Raw genomic sequence first — 24,967 nt, 5'->3', positions numbered from 1 at the left:
CTTCAAAAACTAAAAATAGAAATGAATACTGTATGGCCCAGTGATTCCACTTCTAGGAATTTACCCAAAGAAAACAAAATCCCTATTTGAAAAGATAAATGCACCCCTATGTGTATTGCTGAATTATTTATAGTAGCCAAGATATGGAAGCAACTTAAGTGTCATCAATAGATGAATGATAAAGTAGATGTGGTACATATACACAATGGAATATTATTTAGCCATAAAGAGAAAAGAAGTGCTACCATTTGCAACAACATGGATGGATCTAGTGCTTATTATGCTCTAATCCAGGTGGAGAAAGACAAATACCATATGATTTCACTATTTGTGGAATATAAATACAAAGCAGAACAGAATGAACAGAATAGAAGTACACTCATCTATGCTGAGAAGTGACTAGTGGTTGCTATGGGAGAGGGGTAGGGATGGGTGGGTAGTAAGATGGATAAAATGACACAAAAGTACTCAATCGCAATATAAGTTGGAAACAGGAATAGTAGTGCATCTTGAAAAATATAGTCTATAATCCTCTAAATCTCTTTCTATGTTGACACTTTGTAACCACATTAGTGTTGGTGAGGATTCATTAATGTGAGTAACGATTAAAGCACTGTGTTGTACACTTGAAACCAACGTAAGATTGTATATCAAAGATACTTCAGTAAAAAAATGGGGTTCTTATAGAACAACAACAAAAATATTTAGGCTCTCCCATAAAAAGCCACACAGAACTCCCTGTGACTCATGTTTTCTGTATAAGAGAGAGTGTTTATGGATTAAATGAAGTTTAGAATGAGTTGGGTTCTAATTATAACCTTATTTATTTTACACAACACCTTCATTTATTTCCTGACTTTTTCCCCTTCCCATTGACTTTAATCATCAGTGAGGTAATATTCTACACTATACTTTAAATGCTCTGGAGAAAATATGCTTGCTTATTTTCTTCAATATCCTATAAAAAATTACAGATAAGTAGTAGTATAAATATATAACAATAAACATACATTATAAATATATAAAAACATTAAGCAAATAGGGATTTTTTTACACAAGTCAAAGAAAGCATGTGTTTATTTATAAATATAAATAGATAGACAGATACCAAGGAGGAAACTTAGTGGTTCACCTAAGACTACAAGTTTAAAGGCAACTCAAACATTTTTTCCAAGATTTAGAATAAAGGGTAAAAGTCATGTAAAAGAAAGTCCTTTGAAAACCCAGAGCCTGTCTTGTAGACTGAGACAAACTTGATTGATGAGAGATCTTCTCTTTGCTATTACCCCATTGGGTCAAAAGAAGTCTTTGATTGGCCATATTAGAAATCCAAAAGTTCAGGAATTCTAAAGAGCAATTACCCATCATAGGGTTTAATTGAGAATTTTATTCTTCCTTTTGCATCTTCCCCCACAGAGCCCCAAAACGTATGTTTAAAGGTTAATTAGTATTCAATCACATCATAATTGCTGATGATGCTAAAAGAGATTGCCCCGAGGAAGTATTAATAACTTTTTTAAATTTGAAGGATTTTCTCTGACTTTTCACAGGGTTAGAAATGCTCACCATTTGCCAAGATGAAAATCCAAAATAGGATGACCTGTGGTCTCTTCTGCAGATGCATTCACCATTTAAAGTGGTAATATAATTGGGCTAGACTGGGGTAAAATATACAAATGCCTATGGGGATCAAGCAAGTAAAAATACTCAAGTAGGTGGGTCTGTCTGAAGAATATCTGATAAAAGGATTCAGTTTAATAATGACTGGAAACTGGAGAACAGGAATATAAAGAAGCTGAGGAAGAGAGAGAAGAAAGGATCTCTAGGAATGAAAGAATATTAAGAGAACTGTGGGAACAAAACAAACAGAACAATATTCTCATTATAGGGGTAATAGAAAAAGAAGAGAGAGAAAAAGGGATAGAAAGTGTCTTTGAAGAAATAATTGCTGAAAACTTCACCAATCTGAGGAAAGAAATAGTCTCTCAGGCCATGGAACTCCACAGATCTCACAACACAAGGACCCAAGAAAAACAACACCAAGACATATAATAATTAAAATGGCAATGATCAAGGACAAGGATAGAGTATTAAAAGCAGCCAGAGAGAGAAAAAGATCACCTATAAATGAAAACACATCAGGCTATCATCAGACTTCTCAGCAGAAACCTTAAAGACCAGAAGGGAGTGGCATGATATATTTAGTGCAATAAAACAGAAGTGCCTTGAACCAAGAATTCTCTACACAGCAAGATTTTCATTTAAATTTGGAGGAGGGATTAAACAATTCCCAGATAAACAAAAGTTGAGGGTATTTATCTGCCACAAATCATCTTTACAGTGTACTTTAAAAGGATTGCTCTAGATGGAAGTGCTCCTAAATAACTGACACCAGAGAAAATAAAAACACAGTAAAGGAAGTAGACCAAATAATTGCTAACCAAATGAAAAATTAAACAGGCTACCCACAAAGTCAGTCAAGGGATACATGAAGAGTACAGAATATGACACCTAACATATAAAGAATGAAGGAGGAGAAAAAGAAGAGAGAGAGAAAAAAAGAGTCCTCAGATTGTGTTGTAATAGCATAGTAAGTGAGTTCAATTAAACTGTTAGATAGTAAGTGAATTACCATTGAACCTTTGGTAACCATAAATGTAAATGGACTGAATGCACCAAACAAAAGATATAGAGTTGCAGGATACATAAAAAAGCAATACCCATATATATTCAGCCTACAAGAGACTCACTTCAAACCCAAAGACATACACAGACTAAAAGTGAAGGGATGGAAAAATATATTTCATATAGTGAGAAAAAAGCAAGGGTTGTAATACTTATGTCAGATAAAATAGACTTCACAACAAAGAAAGTAACAAGACCAAAAAAAAGGAAATTATATAATGATAAAGGGGTCAGTGAAATAAGAGGACATAACCATTATAAATATCTATGGACCCAACATAGCAGCATCCAAGTATGTGCAACAAATGCTAACAAAATTAAACAGGGAACTTGAATGCATGCATTCATTTAGCAGACTTCAACACACCACTCACTCCAAATGACAGATCAATCAGACAGAAAATAAGTAAAGATATAGAGGCACCATATAACACATTAGAACAGATGTATCTAACAGATATCTGCAGAACACTCTACCCAAAAGTAACAGGATACACATTTTTCTCAATTGCACATGGAACATTTTCCAGGGTAGATCATATACTAGGCCACAAAAAGAGCCTCAGTAAATTAAAAAAGATTGAAGTTGTACCAACCAACTTCTCATATTACCAAGTATGAGCCTAGAAATAAATTGTGCAAAGAGATCAAAAAGGCCCACGAACACTTGGAGGCTTACTGACATGCTCCTATATAGTCAATGGATCAATGACCAAATTAAAACAGAGATCAAGGAATATATGGAGACAATGAAAAGAACAGCTCAATGTCCCAAATTCTGTGTGACATAGCAAAGGCAGTTCTAAGAGGAAAGTATATAACAATTCAGGCATATCTAAAGAAATAAGAACAATCCAAAATGAACAGTCTAAATTCACAATTAAACTGGAAAAAGATGAACAAATGAGGCCGAAAATCAGTGGAAGGAAGGACATAATAAAGATCAGAGAAGAAATAAATAAAATTGAGTAAATTGAAGCAATAGGAAGAATTAATGAAATGAAGAACTGGTTCTTTGAGAAAATAGTCAAAATAGATAACCCCCTATCCAGATTTATCATGAAAAATAGAGCTTACACACACAAAAGAAAAAATCACTACAGATACCACAAAATAAAAATAATTATTAGAGAATACTATGAAAAATCATATACTAATATATTAGATACTTTCTAGAAAATACAAATTTCTGGAAAAATAGAACCTTCCAAGACTGACACAGGAAGAAACAGAAAATCTGAACAGACCAATTACCAGCAATGATATTGAATCGGTAATCAAAAACTACCCAAGAACAATAACCCTGGAGCAGATGGCTTCACTGGGGAATTTTATCAGACATTTAGAGAAGATCAAATACCCATCCTCAAAGTTTTCCAAAAAGTAGAAGAGGAGGGAATACTTCCAAACTGATTGTAGGAAGCCAGCATCACTTTATTACCAAGACCAGGCAAAGACACCACAAGAAAAGAAAACTACAGACCAATGTCCCTGATGAACATAGATGCAAAAATACTCAACAAAATATTAGCAAACTGAATTTTAAAATACATAAAAAAGATCATACATCATTATCAAGTGAAATTTACTCAAGGGATGCAAGGATGGTACAATATTCAAAAATCTATCAACATCATCCACTACATCAACAAAAAGGACAAAAATCACATGATCATCTCCAAAGATGATGAAAAAGCATTTCACAAAATTAAACATCTATTCATGATAAAAACTCTCAACAAATTGGGTGTAGAGGGCAAGTACCTCAATATAGTAAAGGCCATATATGAGAAACCCACAGCCAACATCATACTTAACAGCGAGAAGCTGTTTGCACCTGAAATTGGGAACAAAACATGGATGTGCACTCTCCCCAGTGGTATTCATTATAGTTCTGGAGGTCCTAGCCATGGCTATTAGACAGCATAAAGAAATACAAGGCATTCAGATTGGCAATGAAAAAGTCAAACTGTCCCTGTTTGCAGATCACATGATATTGTACATAAGATATCCTAAAGAATGCACTCCAAAACTACTAGATCTAATATATGAATTTAGCAAAGTTGCAGGATACAAAATTAATACACAGAAATATGTTGCATTCCTATATGTTAATGATGAACTAGCAGGAAGAGAAATTCGGAAAACAATTCCATTCACAATTGCATCAAAAAGAATAAAATACCTAAGGAATAAACCTAATGAAGTAAGTGAAAGACCTATACCCTGAAAACTTGAAGACATTCTTGAGAGAAATTAAAGAAGACACCAATAAATGGAAATACATCCCATACTCATGAATTAGAAAAATTAATATTGTCAGAATGGCCATCCTGCCTAAAGCAGCCTACATATTCAATGCAATTCATATAAAAATACCAACAACATTCTTCAAAGAACTAAAGAAAATATTTCTGAAATGTATATGGAATCACAAAAGACCCCAAATAGCCAAAGCAATCCTTAGAAGGAAGAATATAGCTGGGGGATTACGCTTCCTGACTTCAAGCTCTACTACAAAGCCACATTTAACAAGACAATTTGGTACTGGCACAAGAACAGAGCCATTGATCAATGGAATAGAATAGAGTCCAGATATATGGCCAATTAATATATGATAAAGGAGCCGTGGATATACAATGAGGAAACCACAGCCTCTTCAACACCTGGTGTTGGCGAAACTGGACGCATATAAGAGAATGAAACTGGATTACTGTGTAATTCCATACAGAAAAGTAAATTTGAAATGGATCAAAGATCTGAATGTAAGTCATGGAACCATAAAACTCTTAGAAGATAACATAGGTGTAACTCTTTTGAATATAAACGTGACCAATTTCTTCATGAACTTATCTCCCCCAGGCAAAGGAAACAAAAGTAAAAATGAAGAAGTGGGTCTACATCAAACTAAAAGCTGCTTTACAGCAACAGACACCATCAGTAGAACAAGGCATCTTAGAGTATGGGTAAATATATTCATAAATGACATATCCAATAAGGAGTTAACATCCAAAATATATAAAGAGCTCACATGCCTAAACACCCAAAAAGTAAATAACCCAATTAAAAAATGGGCAGAGAGGGGTAAGGAGCCAAGATGGCACCATGAGTAGGGCAGTGGAAATCTCCCAAAACCATATATATTTTTGAAAATACAACAAATAAAACTACTCCTAAAAGAGAAACCAGATGATACAGTACAACAGCCAGGCTACATCTACATCTGTGAGAACTCAGCATCTCACAAAGGGGGTAAGATACAAGCCGGTACCTAGCAGGACCCAAACACTCCCCCCACCCCAGCTCAATGGTGGGAGGAAAGGAGTTGCAGTGGGGAGGGAGTGGAACTGCAGGACTGCTAAATAACCAGCCCTAGTCATCCGCACCAGGAACGCAGACACACATTGAATGGTGTGCTGGATATTAGGGAAATGGAACAGTAAAATCTACAAGCGTGTCCCCGCAGCTGACACCCCTGGGAAAGAAGAACAGCCAGTGCTTTTTGAAAGTCTTAAAGTGACAGGGGCTTCACATCAGGACAGAATCTTCCTGGCACACCCAGCCCAGAAGGCTGGGAATACTGAGGAACTTCAGGTGCCCCAATCCCCTGGGTGGCAACACAGCTCTAAGGCCACTCACAGTGATAAGCAGCCTTCCATTCATTACCCCCAGCTGGAGCTGCCCCACCCAGAGTCTCTTCCTCGGGCATAGATGCCTGGGCCAGATCCAGAGGCTACCACTGGTGTGCAGCTGCCAGGCGCAGGAAGAGGAAGCTAGGGCAAGGTGTGAAGGCACTGTTCTCACAGGAGAGCACACCCAGTGCACCTGCCACTCCCAAAAGGGCTCTGGGCTGCCCTGACTGTGGCAGCTCATGGGATTAACCCGGAAGATGCTCCCGGTGTGCGGGTAACAGGTACAGGCATGGAAGAAGGGCAAGGTGACCAGCAAGCAGGAAGGGAACTTGTTCTTCCAGCTGACACACATGCCATCTGCCTATGACTACTTCTATCACCATGAAAAGGCAGAAGAATTTGGTCAAGTCCAGAATTACCCAGACAACCCCAATAGAGGGCCTGGGGAGATAGATATAATCAATCTTTCTGAAAAAGATTTCAAAATAAAGGGCATAACCATGCTGATGGACCTGCAGAGAAATATGCAAGAGATTAGGGATCAAGTCAGGAGAGAGATTACAGAAATAAAACAATCTCTGGAAAGACTTAAGAGCAGACTGGATGAGGTGCAAGAGACAGTTAATGGAATAGAAATCAGAGAACAGGAACACAGAGAAGCTGAGGCAGAGAGAAATAAAAGGATCTCCAGGAATGAAAGAATATTAAGAGAACTCTGTGACCAATCCAAATGGAACAATATTCGCTCTGTAGGGGTACCAGAAGAAGAAGAGAGAGAAAAAGGGATAGAAAGTGCATTGAAGAAATAATTGCTGAAAACTTCCCCAAACTGGGGGAGGAAACAGTTGCTCAGATTATGGAGGCACACAGAATTCCCAAGAGACAGGACTCAAAGAGGACAACACCAAGACACATAATAATTAAAATGGCAAAGATCAAGGACAAGGACAGAGAATTAAAGGCAGCGAGAGAGAGAAAAAAGGTCACCTACAAAGGAAAACCCATCAGGCTATCATCAGACTTCTCAAAAGAAACCTTACAGGCCAGAAGAGAATGGCGTGATATATTTAATGCAATGAAACAGAAGGGCCTTGAATCAAGGATACTGTATCCAGCACGATTGTCATTTAAATACGAAGAAGGGATTAAACAATTCCCAGACAAGCAAAAGTTGGAATTTGCCTCCCCCAAATCACCTCTACAGGGATCTTAGAGGGACTGCTCTAGACGGGAGCACTCCTAAAAAGAGCACAGAACAGAACACCCAACATATGAGGAATGGGGGAGGAGGAAAAAGAAGGGAAAGAAATAATCATCAGACTGTGTTTATAAGAGCTCAATAAGCGAGTTAAGTCAGACAATAAGGTAGTAAACAAGCTAACCTTGAACCTTTGGTAACCACAAATCTAAAGCCTGCAATGGCAATAAGTACATATCTTTCAATAATCACCCTAAATGTAAATGGACTGAATGCACCAATCAAAAGACACAGAGTGATAGAATGGATAAAAAACAAACACCCATCCATATGCTGCTTACAAGAGACTCACCTCAAACCCAAAGACATGCACAGACTTAAAGTCAAGGGATGGAGAAAGATATTTCATACAAACAACAGAGAGAAAAAAGCAGGTGTTACAATACTAGTATCAGACAAAATAGACTTCAAAACAAAGAAAGTAACAAGAGATAAAGAAGGACATTACATAATGATAAAGGGCTCAATACAACAAGAGGATATAACCATTCTAAATATATATGCACCCAACAGAGGAGCACCAGCATATGTGAAACAAATACTAACAGAACTAAAGAGGGAAATAGACTGTAATGCATTCATTTTAGGAGACTTCAACATACCACTCACCCCAAAGGATAGATCCACTGGGCAGAAAATAAGGAAGGGCACACAGGCACTGAACAACACACTAGAACAGATGGACCTAATAGACATCTATAGAACTCTACATCCAAAAGCAACAGGATACACATTCTTCTCAAGTGCACATGGAACATTCTCCAGGATAGACCACATACTAGCTCACAAAAGAACCTCAGTAAATTCCAAAATATTGAAATTCTACCAACCAATTTTTCAGACCACAAAGGTATAAAACTGGAAATAAATTCTACAAAGAAAACAAAAAGGCTCACAAACACATGGAGGGTTAAATACATGCTTCTAAATAATCAATGGATCAATGAAAAAATCAAAATAGAGATCAAGGAATATAGAGAAACAAATGACAACAACAACATGAATCCCCAACTTCTGTGGGATGCAGCGAAAGCAGTCTTAAGAGGAAAGTATATAGCGATCCAGTCACACTTAAAGAAGGAAGAAAAATCCCAAATGAATAGTCTAACATCACAATTATTGAAACTGGAAAAAGAAGAACAAATGAGACCTAAAGTCAGCAGAATGAGGGACATAATAAAGATCAGAGAAGAAATAAACAAAATTGAGAAGAATAAAACAATAGCAAAAATCAACGAAACCAAGAGCTGGTTCTTTGAGAAAAAAAAAAAAGACAAGCCTCTAGCCACACTTATTAAGAGAAAAAGAGAATCAACACAAATCAACAGAATTAGAAATGAGAACGGAATAATCACGACAGACTCCACAGAAATACAAAGATTTATTAAAGACTACTATGAAAACCTATATGCCAACAAGCTGGAAAACCTAGAAGAAATGGACAACTTCCTAGAAAAATACAACCTCCCAAGACTGACCAAGGAAGAAACACAAAAGTTAAACAAACCAATTACGAGCAAAGAAATTGAAACGGTAATCAAAAAACTACCCAAGAACAAAACCCCGGGGCTGGACGGATTTATCTCGGAATTTTATCAGACACACAGAGAAGACATAATACCCATTCTCCTTAAAGTGTTCCAAAAAATAGAAGAGGAGGGAATACTCCCAATCTCATTCTGTGAAGCCAACATCACCCTAATACCAAAACCAGGCAAAGACCCCACCAAAAAAGAAAATTACAGACCAATATCCCTGATGAATGTACATGCAAAAATACTCAATAAAATATTAGCAAACAGAATTCAACAGTATATCAAAAGGATCATACACCATGACCAATTGGGATTCATCCCAGAGATGAAAGGATGGTACAACATTCGAAAATCCATCAACATCATCCACCACATCAACAAAAAGAAAGACAAAAACTACATGATCATCTCCATAGATGCTGAAAAAGCATTTGACAAAATTCAACATCCATTCATGATAAAAACTCTCAGCAAAATGGGAATAGAGGGCAAGTGCCTCAACATAATAAAGACCATATATCATAAACCCACAGCCAACATTATACTGAACAGCGAGAAGCTGAAAGCATTTCCTCTGAGATCGGGAACTATCAAGGATTCCAGATTGGTAAAGAAGAAGTTAAACTGCCACTATTTGCAGATGATATGATATTGTACATAAAAAATCCTAATGACTCCACTCCTAATCTACTAGAACTGATATCAGAATACAGCAAAATTGCAGGATATAAAATTAACACACAGAAATCTGTAGCTTTCCTATACACTAACAATGAACCAATAGAAAGAGAAATCAGGAAAACAATTCCATTCACAATAGCATCAAAAAGAATAAAATACCTAGGAATAAACCTAACCAAAGAAGTGAAAGACCTATACCCTGAAAACTACAAGTCACTCTTAAGAGAAATTAAAGGGGACACTACCAAATGGAAACTCATCCCATGCTCATGGCTAGGAAGAATTAATATCGTCAAAATGGCCATCCTGCCCAAAGCAATATACAGATTTGATGCAATCCCTATCAAATCACCAGCAACATTCTTCAATGAACTGGAACAAATAATTCAAAAATTCATATGGAAACACCAAAGACCCCGAATAGCCAAAGCAATCCTGAAAAAGAAGAATAAAGTAGGGGGGATCTCACTCCTCAACTTCAAGCTCTACTACAAAGCCATAGTATTCAAGACAATTTGGTACTGGCACAAGAACTGAGCCACAGACCAGTGGAACAGATTAGAGACTCCAGACATTAACCCAAACATATATGGTCAATTAATATTTGATAAAGGAGCTATGGACATACAATGGGGAAATGACAGTCTCTTCAACAGATGGTGCTGAGAAAACTGGACAGCTACATGTAGGAGAATGAAACTGGACCATTGTCTAACCCCATACACAAAAGTAAATTCAAAATGGAGCAAAGATCTGAATGTAAGTCATGAAACCATAAAACTCTTAGAAAAAAACATAGGCAAAAACCTTTTAGACATAAACATGAGTGACCTCTTCTTGAACATATCTCCCCAGGCAAGGAAACAACAGCAAAAATGAACAAGTGGGACTATATTAAGCGGAAAAACTTCTGTACAGCAAAAGGCACCATCAATAGAACAAAAAGGAACCCTACAGTATGGGAGAATATATTTGTCAATGACAGATCCAATAAAGGCTTGATGCCCAAAATATATAAAGAGCTCACATGCCTCAACAAACAAAAAACAAATAATCCAATTAAAAAATGGGCAGAGGAACTGAACAGACAGTTCTCCAAAAAAGAAATACAGATGGCTAACAGACACATGAAAAGATGCTCCACATCGCTAATTATCAGAGAAATGCAAATTAAAACTACAATGAGATATCACCTCACACCAGTAAGGATGGCTGCCATCAAAAAGACAAACAACAACAAATGTTGGCGAGGCTGTGGAGAAAGGGGATCCCTCGTAGACTGCTGGTGGGAATGTAAATTAGTTCAACCATTGTGGAAAGCAGCATGGAGGTTCATCAAAATGCTCAAAACAGACTTACCATTTGACCCAGGAATTTCACTCCTAGGAATTTACCATAAGAACGCAGCAATCAAGTTTGAGAAAGACAGATGCACCCCTATGTTTATTGCAGCACTATTTACAATAGCCAAGAATTGGAAGCAACCTGAATGTCCATCAGTAGATGAATGGATAAAGAAGATGTGGTATATATACACAATGGAATACTACTCAGCCATAAGAAGAGGGCAAGTCCTACTATTTGCAGCAACATGGATGGAGCTGGAGGGTATTATGCTCAGTGAAACAAGCCAAGCAGAGAAAGAGAAATACCAAATGATTTCACTCATCTGAGGAGTATAAGAACAAAGGAAAAACTGAAGGAACCAATCAGCAGTGGAATTACAGAACCTAAAAATGGACTAACAGGTACCAAAGGGAAAGGGACTGGGGAGGATAGGTGGGTCGGAGGGATAAGGGGGGGAAGAAGAAAGGGGTTATTAAGATTAGCATGCATGGGGGGGAGGGAGAAAGGGGAGGGCTGTACAACACATAGAGGACAAGTAGTGATTCGAAAACATTTTGCTATGACTCTAAAGTGGTTTATAGGGGGAACCTGGTATAGGGGAGAGCCTAGTAAACATAATATTCTTCATGTAAGTGTAGATTAAAGATTAAAAAAAAAAAAGAAAGAAAGAAAGAAAAGGGGATTACTCTTTGATAGAATAAAACTAACGGTAAATCAACAATTAACGCATGCTTTAAATATCCTTAATTTTGATCACTTAAAGGGTGTCAGATGATCGGCTATGGAGGATAATATTCCTTTCTCTTAATAAAAAAGAAAAAAGCATTTCTGGTGTGGTGACCTCCAATGAGTTCTACACAGTGGTATACAGGGCATATCAAAGTGTGGGCAAAGGGTCTTTTTGTGTTTATACAGAGGATCAAAGCCTAATTTGGCTACCCAGAAAATGAACTAAGATACGATATAAAGAAGAACTTCCAACATCAGCACTCTCTGGAAGACTCATACCAGAAGATGATCATCAAAAAGCCTCCACAGGGATCTGGGCGATGCTGCGGTTGTGGCTCTGTCCATCCCACCGTTTCCTGGACTTGCCATTGGAATGAGGAGGGAGATGTCTAGGCTGGCATGTGCATACAGTGAGACAACGAATTTGACTGGATCTGTACTGTTGGAACTCAATCAGGAGTTGGGAGGGGTGCAAGTTGTAGCGCTCCAAAATCTTATGACTATAGACTATCTATGGTTAAAAGAACATATGGGATGTGAACAGATCCCAGAAATGGGTTGCTTTAATTTGTCTGATTTCTCTCAGACTGTTCAAGTACAGTTGGACAATATCCATCATATCATAGACAAATTTTCACAAATGCCTAGGGTGCTTAACTGGTTTTCTTGGTTTCACTGGAGATGGCTGGTAATTATAGATCTGCTTTGTTTATGTAACTGTATTCCTATTATGTTAATGTGTGTGCGCAATTTAGTTAGTAGTTTAAAATCTATACATGCTTAAGTTACTCTACAAGAAGATATGTCAAAGAAATAATCAATCCTCCCATGTTTTCCTCCATCTGCTACCTCTATAGCTTTTCTTCTTCCTTCCTAATTACAACCCTTAAATAGAATTCATGCCTCATATCGAATTTACCGAGTATCATATTTCTTCCAAGTGGTAAAGATACCTCAAGGCAAATGCTGGGCATAGAAGCCACAGGGCATAAATCTGCAAAGATGTAAAAAGCTAACCTTTTCAAACAATATGGCTTCTCTCTCACTTACCAACTTTACATTTCCCTGTATGGCCCCGGAAGATGACTAGTTAGCCAGAGACGGGTAAGATTCCTCAAGGGAGGTACAACCTAAGACAGGCACAGTCGTATTGGGGCCATCAGGTGAGAAATTGGGGGTCAGCAGTGGTGAAGCTTAGAACCTCACCCCCCATGTTTGGAGAGAAATCTTCTGCATCTGTTGATGTTTTAGTGCCCTTGTCTATCTTGGATTAGCACATAGTCTACAGGCACACACCTGATCATCTACAATTGCTCTCTTACAACACTAAACTATGTTTTCTACCTTTATCTTGCATCTACCTACCACTTCAGCATTTTATTAAAAATAAAAATAGTAATAATAATAAAGGGAGAAATGTGGGATCCACATATAAATCAAGTATGAAAATCAAATGAATATCCATATTTGGCCTGATTGTTTATAGTTCATAATGCGTGATCAAAACCGAAAGTTTCTGTGATGACTGCCCTTGTACTGTTCACCATATAAGAACTTATTCACTATGTAAGAATTTGTTCACCATGTAAGAACTTGTTCGTTATGCTTCAGCAGATGATTGGAGACTGACAAGAATTAGGCTTGAGATGGATTAATGATTGTGCATTGAGCATTGATTCCCCTATACAGAATTTTATTGTTCTTAACAACCATTTGATCAATAAATATGAGAGATGCTCTCTGAGAAAAAAATAGAAAAAAAAAAAAAGCTCATGCACCTCAACAAACAAAAAGCAAATAATCCAATTAAAAAATGGGCAGAGCAGCTGAAGAGACAGTTCTCCAAAGAAGAAATTCAGATGGCCCTCAGACACATGAAAAGATGCTCCACATCGCTAGTCATTAGAGAAATGCAAACTAAAACCACAATGAGATGTCACCTCACACCAGTAAGGATGGCTACCATCCAAAAGACAAACAACAATACATGTTGGCAAGGTTGTGGAGAAAGGGGAACGCTCCTACACTGCAGGTGGGAATGTAAATTAGTTCAACCATTGTGAAAAGCAATATGGAGGTCCTTCAAAAAACTAGAAATAGAAATACCATTTGACCCAGGAATTCCACTTTTAGGAATTTACCCTAAGAATGCAGCAGACCAGTTTGAAAAAGACATATGTACCCCTATGTGTATCGCAGCACTATTTGCAGTAGCCAAGAAATGGAAGCAACCTAAATGTCTATCAGTAGATGAATGAATAAAGAAGATGTGGTACATATACACAATTGAATATTATTCAGCCATAGAAGAAAACAAATCTTATCATTTGTGACAATATGGATGAAGCTAGAGCGTATTATGCTCAGTGAAATAAGCCTACCAGAGAAAGACAAGTATCAAATGGTTTCACTTATCTGTGGAGTATAACAACAAAAAAAACTGAAGGAGCAAAACAGCAGCAGATTCACAGAACCCAAGTATGAACTAACAGTTACCAATGGGAAAGGGAGAGGGGAGCATTGGTGGGAAGGGAGGGATAAGGTGTTGGGGGAAGAAAGGGAGCGTTATGATTAGCCTGTATAATGTGTGGGAGAGCACAGGGAGGGCTGTACAACACAGAGAAGACAAGTAGTGATTCTACAGCATCTTACTGTGCTGATGGACATTGACTGTAATGGGCTATGTTGGGGGGAGTTGGTGATGGTGGGAGTCTAATAAATATAATGTTCACCATGTAATTATAGATTAATTATACCTAAAGCAAAAAATAAGTTGAAAATCTGTACAGACACTTCTCCAATGGAGAAATTCAGATGGCCAACAGGTAAATGAACAGATGCTGCACATATCTAATCATCAGGGAAATGCGAATTAGAACCACAATGAGATATAACCTCACACCAGTTCGGATGGCCAACATCCAAAAGACAACCAACAAAAAATGCTGCAGAGGATGCCAAGAAAGCGGAACCCTCCTACCCTGCTGGTGGGAAATTAAATTTGTTCAACCATTGTGGAAAGCAAAATGGAGGTTCCTCTAAAAACTGAAAAGAGAAATACCATTTGTCCCAGGAATTCAGCTCCTAGGAATTTACTCTATGAAATAAGATCCCAGATTCAAAAAGACATACTCACCCCTTTGTTTATTGAAGCACTATTTACAATAGCCAAGATATGGAAGCAACCTAAGTGTCCATCACTAGATGAATAGATAGAGGAGAAGTGGTACATTTACACAATGAAATATTATTCAGCCATACGAATAAAACAAATCCTAATATTTACAAAAACATTGATGAAGGTGAAGCGTATTTTGCTCAGTGAAATTAGTCAGGTGGAGAAAGACAAGTACCAAATTACTTCACTCATTTTTGCAGTATAACAAGCAAAAACTGAAGGAACAGAACAGCCACAGACTCACAGATCCCAAGAATGGGCTAGTGTTTACTGAAGGGATAAGGGTTGGGGAGGGTAGGTGGGAAGGGAGGTGAAGGGAATAAAGAGGGGCCCAGGGAAGGCCGTATGGCAGAGAGAAGGCAAGTAGTGACTCTGTAGCATCTTACTATGCTGATGTACCATGACTGTAATAGGGTGTCTCTTGGTTACTTGATGATGGGGGGAGTTGTAGATATTGCCATGTTGCTCATGTGAAACCTTCATAAGACTGTATATTAATGATACCTTAATAAAAAAAAATGATATTCCTTAGTGAAAGTAGCCTCATTTCAAGTGCTCTTTAGTGACATGTGGCTCATAGCTACTGTATTGTAGAAGACACAGATCATGTGTATGCTCCCACAAAATTCTGGTCTAGGATCCTGTTCTAGTCTGACCCTTGGATGCAGAACTCTTTTCTATAAATGCTCTTCAGTATTTTCTCTTTGCAAGGAAGCAACCTGACATCATTCTCTTCCATCCCTATATAACAATTAAATAATTTTAATAAAGTAGAATGTTAGGAATCTTGGAAATACAAGTTATAAGCACAGAATAGTATGGAAAATTCAAATCTTCTCTGGCTACACTTTCTCCCCTTTTCGGTATCTTTCCCTCTGGTAGAGTCACATTCTGCATGTATTTAATTTACTGCAATTCCTGAAAATGCATTTAGTATTATTAGAAAAGGAAAACAAAATAGTAGACTAATTTCTACTCACCATTTCTTCAAGGAGTCAATGTAAGGAAGAGAAGTCTATCCACATACACTTACCACATAATAGTATACATCATGCCACATATAATACATTTGTTTATATATTCTATATATATATATATATTCTATAAATTTTATATATGTGATATATACATGTGTATTCTATGTAGAATACTTGGAAATAGCATATATAGCCTATGTAGCATATGTACTGTAATGTTTACTATAATATATATATATCTTAAATATATTACACTGTATATTCTTAGTAATATATGACATGTATTTTAAGCAAAATATCAATTATATGCAGTTTTGTCCCTTACATATATGTTGTTGCCATGTAAGATCTGAAGTCACTTTTAGTTTATTTTTATGCTCTGAGGCAAATTAAAGTTACTATTCCCCTATATTATATTGGCCCTTAAGGAAATATAGGGCCTTTCTGCTAGATTATCTTCTAGGTTACTGTGTTCCATTCTCTGTTTTTATCTTCACACTGAGCTCCTGTTATCCTCAGGTCTGTCCAGGTGATGAGCTCTGTTCCCAACACCCACAATTAGTTTCTGAGAGCAATGAAATGTTCATGTGGTTGGAATCATTGCGCACCATAAAAAATAAAGAACCCCTATAGTGCCTGAAGCAAGTTGAAGTAGATGACATCTCTTAAAGGGCATTTTAAATTTGGCTGCACTACCATCTGTCCCATGAAGCCCTCTGGATAGCCTCAGTTCTCCATCAACGCACCCTTCAGTTGCAAGCCATGCCTGCATCATAAACCCAAGGTGAAATATGCTTGCCTTGGTCGGATGTAATTCCCTTAAAAATGAGGACAGTGCATGATTCATCTTTACATTCCAAAAGCTAGCAAACAGTGAATGCTGAATTGGTGGCATTGAAAATAAAAATTGGAGTGAAGTTATCAAGTGGGGAAAGAAACAAAAGGATTTGGGGTTAGATCATGTTTTAGGAGATAGGAGACAAGAATGTTCTGAAGTATCACAGGATCAGAAGCGGTTGTTTGTTCTACAGAATATTCTTCAGTTGGATAGATCCCTTTTTGGGGCTACATTTTAATACAGATTGCCCTTGAGGTACAGAAATGGCTGTCTGGAATGCCAAGCTTTTCTCATATCCTTCCTCTTAAAATCAACCCATAAGACAACTCATCTTTCCTATTACTGTCAACAAAACCTGCAAATGGTGTCAGAAAACATTTAATAGAGACATTGCTAATTCTGTGAATAGTCACCACGCAGGAGAAATGTAGAGGTTAGATTTTAGATAGTAAAGAAGACAGTATAAAAAAATAATTTGCATCTTTTTGTTGTTCCTGTTTCTTAGGTTTTTGCAGTGAGGTACAGAGGAAATAAAACATGCACTGATCAAACACTGGGTAAATCAGATTGGTTCCATTCGTGGTCTGAGCCAGTTATTAAGGCCTGAGACCTGCTATGTTCTGAGTGGCCAGGCCTGGGTCAGGTGAGGAGTGGCTTCTTCAAAGGAGAATGAGAAACACCACTGACAGAAAAATCAAAAATGAATGCAGGGAAGGTCAGAATAGCAAACATTTGCTGTAATAATTCTCGGAATAATTTTAAAATAATCATGGATCAATTTGAACTAGGCTCTCTGACTGTGTAAACTGAAGCTATTTTTAATCCCAGTGTAACTAATCTCTTTCTCATTTTTTAAAATGTCTATGTTTAAAGTTTATTATTGAGTGATAAATGAGAATTTATGTCATAAAACACATTTTAAAAACTCAATTTTTAAAAACACAGAATCACAATTTAACCAATTTATATCTTCAGCAATTTTTGCTGAAACTTAACTAGTTATTTTTGGATAAAGTATTGAATATGCAAATTTAGACATTCATTCTTTCAAGGGCTGCAATTATTCTCATCACTTCAGTAAACATATTAACAAACATCGCATTTCAACACAAACGCATTTGCTTATTAGCTTGAAAACCACATTGAAAACCACAAATTGCTTCTCTGATTAAATTCCTAATTTTCCTGTCAAACCCCAAATAAAGTATTGCCTGTTGATTTAACAAGTGTTTAGCGTAGACATATTTCCCAAAGTGAGCCTCAGCCCCCTAAAAATTTTAGTAAGTTATTTTGTTCTTTTGGCTTTATGTTGAAGTCTAACATGTGACATCTGTTTTTCTCCAGAATATTGTTTATATTTCCATTTCCCTGACCAGATTTTGTGTGGTAGTATAGATAGATATTCCTGAAGGACAATGATTTTATTGTGATATAAATCAACTGTAAGATGAATTACAACCCAGGATTGTTTTGAAACTTCCTGAAGTCACTCAATTTATTTTCAGTTTTGTTAGTTTCAATATAAAAGGGGGACATTTTCTAACCTTGTTACCATGTTCTAGAGGAAGACCCAGGGTGTAAGGCTTTGGTGCCTTAAATTATACTGAAAAGATACATCTATGTTTATATTCAGTATTGATATTCCATACAATTACAGTTTTGTGTAAGAAGTTACCGTATGTGATAATAACTAGAGTGATAAATAATAATCGGTAAGGTAAGTGAAAATAATTATGCATTCATTCTCCATCTTTGAGATGCTTATTGATAATATGGATAACCCCAGTGGGAGGTGGCTAGGTTAGAGGTTAAATTAGATTGCTACATTCAGGAAACTTCTGTAAGCATCTGCTATAGACCACCTGTTATGTCTGGTGGTGGGAATTTAACAGTGATTGAAACAGTCATCATCCAATGGAGGTTATATGCTTTGAAAAGTACCTGTCAGCTCCATAGAATTTAGACTTTTTACATTGATTCAACTCATTATTCCATAAATTTGCGTTTGAGTGCACATCTGTGTGCTTACACACACACACACACACACACACACACACACACACACACACACACACACTCTTACACATAATTTGTTGTTTGAATGGGAAGTCAACAATTTATATTCATGTTATACAACATCATGATGTTTTCATTTATTTCCTGGCAATAACATTTACAGTTTTCATCATTTTAAAGTAATAACTGTCAGTTGAAATACCTCCTGGGTCAGGAATCTTATGCTCTATATTCAAGATTCAAAAATGGTTGGCCCAACTGCATGCATGATATTTTAAAGAAATTACACTCAAACCTTTTTTTAGGGGGAAGTTGGCCATAGGCTCCACCATTTTATCGTAGTAGGCTTGGCTCAGTTTGCTCACTCACTTTACCTGCCTAGTCTATTTCCAGTGAGGTTGATACCAGTGTCCTGTGTGTAGGGGATTTAACTGAGATTGAGAAGTGGACGGAGCACACTCATGCTGCCTCAGGTAGTCCGGCACAGCGAGCATCCCAGTATTTCTTTGAGCAACCGAACCTCTAGGGACTGGCCCTGAAACAAATTTGCATAGGCCATCCACACCAAGCAGTTAAAAGGGATGAGTACACATCCCCTGAGAATCAGTAGGTTTGTGAAATATGGATAATAAACCCTTTCTCATTAATGGATTCTGAAAGCAAATCCTAATTCGTGTAGAATGAGGATTTGAACACTGAAGGCTGACAATGAACTTATAAGATCATTTAAGAGTGTTAGAACATGATGATTATGCAAAGGTGCTTAATCGTGTGACATTTAGCACTGAAGTGAAGCTACAAAGTTAGCCTGTTTCTAGATCACAATGTAAACGTTGTATGATTGAAATGCCGGCGCATACAGCCCCAAGAGCCACCGGGCTGTCTTCTTTTGCTCCAGATCACTGTATTATTAAGCCTTTTGGATGGAATGTGGGTAGGAAAATGTTACTGTTATGAAATTCTAAGCAATCTCCGTATTTAAAAAAGATTTAATTTTTAGACTTTAGAGTTCCTCATGAACCTCAGATTCCTTCATGAAAATGGACATGTTCCTTTTGCAAAGGAGCATGAAAGTGCAAAACTGAAACATAGTATCTACCTCTAAAAGTCTCCCAAAGATATGACCTGAATTTGCCACTTTTCTGTCATACTTTGCTACTATATTTTGTGTTCATGAACTATGAACAGTTGGATTACAGTTTACTGCAAAGAAAACTAGTCTAATTTGTGGATTTATTGGACACATACTTAGTGAAAGGAGTGTATATATATATATATATATATATATATATATATGCCTTCAGTTTTCCTTAGTATTGTTTATGCAGAAGAAAACATCAGAAATATTTAAAAATCAGTCCCAAAGATGAACATTTTGGCTTAAGACCTTAAGTAAGCAATTTTTCTTGGGATGAAATAGTTTGGAAGCCCAGGCCCAGAGACTGCTTACACATTTCAGAATTTAAACAGAGATGACCCGTCTGAATTCACATATTTTCAGCAAGTGGACAATCAGTGTTTAATAAGATATTGAGAAAATTTACATCCCCTGGGGATGAATTCCATTTAATGATGAATAGCTTTAGGAAGGAGCAAAATAATTATACTGCTTTTTTTAAAAAAAATTAACAGTCTTCAGGGTATCTGCAGTATATTTTAGCTCTGAAGAATTTGGTAAAACAATACATTCATTCTTTTGGTATAAGAGAAACATATTTAAAAGAGTAATGTTTGCCTTTTCACATAGTGCAATCATCTAGGGATTATGTATATATGATGAAGACTGAGCTAAAGGAAGTAAGAAACATTTATGCATAATAAAAAAAAATCTTTTCCATTTTGGTTCTTTAGTCAAAACTTTGGATGATAGCTTTTAGATCTTAGATGTTTACTGAAATAAAGTATCTTCCCACATACTTTATGATCTCTTAAATCTTTCCAGCTAGTAAAGAGGCAAAAAGAAGTGCTTCTCCATATTTTTATTTATCTTTATAATTTTCCACATAGTCCTTGTACCTTTATTATTCATCAGCTAAACACAAAAACACAATTTTCAAATGAAACCATCAGGCATGCTTAGTCAGACCATAAACATTCTAACTGTAGAACCAAAGTCTTTTTTTCCCCATACAAACTGTATTTTGTAGGCAATCAACACACAAGTAAGTACCCTTTGTTCTGAACAGTTTTTCATTCAAAAGTGTGTGAAATTAGTCACATCTTTCTGGATTTGAGTTCAGAGGTGTTCTCTCCACTGCAAGCATTATGGGACTTAGTAACTGACAAATCATTTATATAGCTTAAAAATTCAACCCACCCACTTGCTATTTACTATCAAGTTTATTCTTTGACCGTCAAACCCAGCATGTGTCTCCTCTCATATTTTGCTGACTTCTCAGGCAGGTAGAAATGCAGACAAACTGTATGTGGAAGATAAAGTCTGTACTACATGAGAGACAATGACCAAAAGCATTGAATCAAACAAGTTACATAAAATCAATGACTACTCAGTGGAATGAGATAAAAGGAAAACAGTGGACTGACAGGTTTGCAGCCTTTGACAGAGCTTCTTCTCATGTTAACAATGGTGTTTACACTTTTGTTGAGTGGCTGCCTTGAGCTTCGAGCTTTGCATACATTTTCTAAATACGCTTATAGAACAATCCTATGGGAAAGACTGCATTCTCTTCATTTCACATGTCAAAAACTTACATTTATGGGAGTTAAGTAATTTGTTCTTGGGCACACAGCTATTAAGGAATGAGTCCAACCCGTAAACCATAGGTGCTTGGTTCTGAGTCCCATTTCTGTTCATGGTGCTGTTAACCTGTTAGAATTGGCTAAGGTCTGCAGACTAGACAAAAGGGTGGGGCAGAAACTAGAAAACATAAAAAAAGCCTCCACAAACATATAAGCTCCATGAAGGGAGGGTACCTTTATCACCATGTCCTTAGAACCTGAAAAATTGACATGTTGATACTCAATAATATTTATTTTTTCACAAGAGAGGAAGGGAGGGATGAAGGAAGGAAGGAAGGGAGGCGGGGAGGAGGAAGAGCTTTCCAATCAGTTGTTGAATATGAAATAGGCTAAATCAGGCCTGGAGGATTCTTATCTGCTGTGAACCCCATAGGCAGTACATGGTTGCTTGGGACAGCATAAACCAGTTCTTCTCGAACTTAAATGTGCATATTAAACACTTGGAAATCTCTTTATGATGCTAATTCTGATTCAGTAGATCAAGGCCGGAGCTCCAGAGTCTGTTTGCATCAAACTATCAGGTGATGATGAGAATACTGATGATGCTGGTTCGCAAACCACATAGCTTATCAAGAGTGCGCAGTATTCAGATAATGCAGATAGATGCTTTCCTTTCCTTTCCTTTCCTTTCTCTGAGTTCCTGTAGTACTAGGAGTTGGGGAGGAATAAGATTAAGGAGGGTTAATAAGTGCTTACGACTGACCTCAAAACTCTGAAGAGCAGAATTAAAGTCAAACCAGAAGAAAGTGGCCGAAAATGCACAAGTAAGTATGGACTTGCCCCTGCAAGGACCATACGAGAGCCACTCTATAAACAGAGCAAAACAAACCCAGTCGCAGAAATTTGCCACAGCCGAGGAAGCATCACAGCTGTTTCTCTCTTTGTAATTTTGTTCTCTTACATCCAAAAGAAAAAGACTGGGGCCTGTAGTTTTTCCTCTCAATTTCGTTTTGATCTCTCAGAAGAAATGTCACTGTGGACTTGGGAGACATTTGTGTCAATTAATGTTACTTTGAACATTAGGGACTATACTTACAACTCTATTCATTTCCTGTAGTCTCCATCATCAAAATTTTACTGGTTATTATTTTCAATATAGAAAAACAATATAAACAGCCAAATATAATGATGAACATCCATCTAATCATTACTCAGGTTGAGAAGTTAAAAAAGCTTGATTTCTAAGTGTTCATCCCCTACCCACATCTCACTTTGTCTCCAGACCTTTAAAATACCTTAAAGTCAAGGTTTATCATTCTCAGACATTTTAAGATAAATGTTTAGTACATTCTTAATATAAATGATAACAAAACTTTATATAAATGGTATCAGGCTACATTCAAAGAAATATTTTCACCATTATCAGTGAGACATTTTCATATCTGTGAAAAATCACACATTTCCACAGCTATGTAGTATTTCATATAATTTTACATACTTTCATTCATGATAATGTTCACATTTCATCTCTTTATTTCCTTTCACAATATGTAATATGTCCAGTATATAATATGTCTGGGTCAGATATTGTGTATATATTATATAGGTAGATATTATGTGTATAATATCTATATAATATAAAGATACATATGTATACACACACACACAGAACAATTTTTAGATGGCCCATGCCATTATTAAAGAACCTTGGGCTAGAATTCAAATGGGTACTCCTTCTGATCCAGCAGTCAATAGAGTGGGGATAATTGACACTTCTCTATTTTACTGAAATCTTCACCTATGAAATGGGCATTATATCACCAATTTCCTAAAGTTATTACAAAGAGCAATGGAGATGATTGTTACAATACTTTAAAATCTATGGAACTGATAGCAATATAATTTTAAGACAAAAATGAAGCCTTCTAGGAGGTGGAAGGCTTAATTTATACAATGCATCTATTCTTGAGATTGTAGGATATTTAATACATTTTTAAAGGTGAAATCTACTTTGATGTGCCAAATACCCTTACTGTTTAAAAACTTGATTCTTTTCTGTTTAAAAATCAGTTCATTATTTTATTTTATTTATTTATTTTTTATTGAAGGGTAGTTGACACACAGTATTACATTAGTTTCAGGTGTACAACACAGTGATTCAACATTTATATACATGATAATTCTAGGTACCAGCTATCACCCTATACAGAATTTTATTGTTGTTAACAACCATTTGATCGATAAATAGAAGAGATGCCCCCACAAAAAAAAAAAGTTCTTTATTTTTTATTTTGTCTTCCCATTGATAAATACAGCTCTGGGGTTAGTGCTGTTACCGTTTCAGACCCCCTAGGTGACATTTAGGTCTTTTAACCACAGTGTACCATTCAGTAAATAGCACTGTGGTGGCTTAGAAGAGTGGAGAAGGCCTCAGGGGCAGGTATTTACCCAGACAAATTGAAATGGATAGTTGAGCACTTATCCAATTAATTTATTAAATGTGCTCAGTCAGTCTGGATAAATCAAAGAAATGTGCTCTTTTTCCCCTTCATAGGCAGCATGAGACTGGCCTGAAGTACAAGAGATAATCGCCTCAACTTTCTGCTTCATCTTTACCTATATAAACCTAACCTAATTTTTCCCCTACTGAACAAACTGTTATCCTCACCTCTTCAAAAAATCTTGAAAAATCTTAACTTTTAGATGTTACTCCGTGGTGTTTTCTACTACACTTTTAACTTTTTTTTTCTGTTAAGTAATTTAGGCATATTTGATTTTCAGTTATATAACACATGAGTACTATATTCATTGCCTTTCATCTATAAGAAAGCTGATGTTTAAAATGATTCTATAATGTATATTGTTTTAAATTTAAATATACTAAGAGGGGAAAACCCTTGACATTTGTTTTTACAGATGGCAGCTAAATGGAAGTGATATTAATCTGAGTATGGAATATCGTTATAAATTGAATGGAGGAAATCTTGTGGTTGTCAACCCCAGCAGAAATCGGGATACAGGAAATTATCAGTGCTTTGCAACAAATTCGCTTGGAACGATTGTTAGCAGAGAAGCTAAACTCCAGTTTGCCTGTAAGTTTATGTTCAAATATCTAGCAAATCCAACATTTAAAAATATGTAACTGAATTTGTATAGTCATTTTTGGACTTCATGAAAAATACCTGGATTTTATTATTTAAATCAGTTGAGAAAGCAATTCAGTATGATTTTTTTTTTCATTTCTATATACTGTACAAATCGGAGCTTAAAATATGCATGTGTGTGAGTGTTGGGGGGGTGTTTTCCATTTTACTATTTTTTAAGGATTCTGTTTAGGAGAGAAAAAAGAATCCAGGTAAGGATATGTTTATCAAGCAGCTACTTTGTTGCT

The 24,967-nt window shown here is 36.5% G+C and overlaps 1 protein-coding gene across 4 annotated transcripts in view; it reads left to right on the top strand.

Moving 5' to 3' along the window:
- The window catches only part of CNTN3 (contactin 3), a 367,094-nt gene that overhangs the window by 129,076 nt on the left and 213,051 nt on the right, over positions 1–24,967 (top strand). For all 4 annotated transcript variants that reach the window (XM_073230921.1, XM_073230922.1, XM_037019362.2 and 1 more), the window contains one exon: positions 24,493–24,668. In XM_073230921.1, the coding sequence (XP_073087022.1) occupies positions 24,493–24,668 (176 nt within the window). The remainder of the gene's footprint in view (positions 1–24,492; positions 24,669–24,967) is intronic.

Source organism: Manis javanica, chromosome 3 (assembly GCF_040802235.1).
Source record: "Manis javanica isolate MJ-LG chromosome 3, MJ_LKY, whole genome shotgun sequence".
NCBI classification, from domain to species: domain Eukaryota; kingdom Metazoa; phylum Chordata; class Mammalia; order Pholidota; family Manidae; genus Manis; species Manis javanica.
Note: the sequence above shows the minus strand (reverse complement) of the source record. Positions and strands in the feature narration are given on the sequence as shown.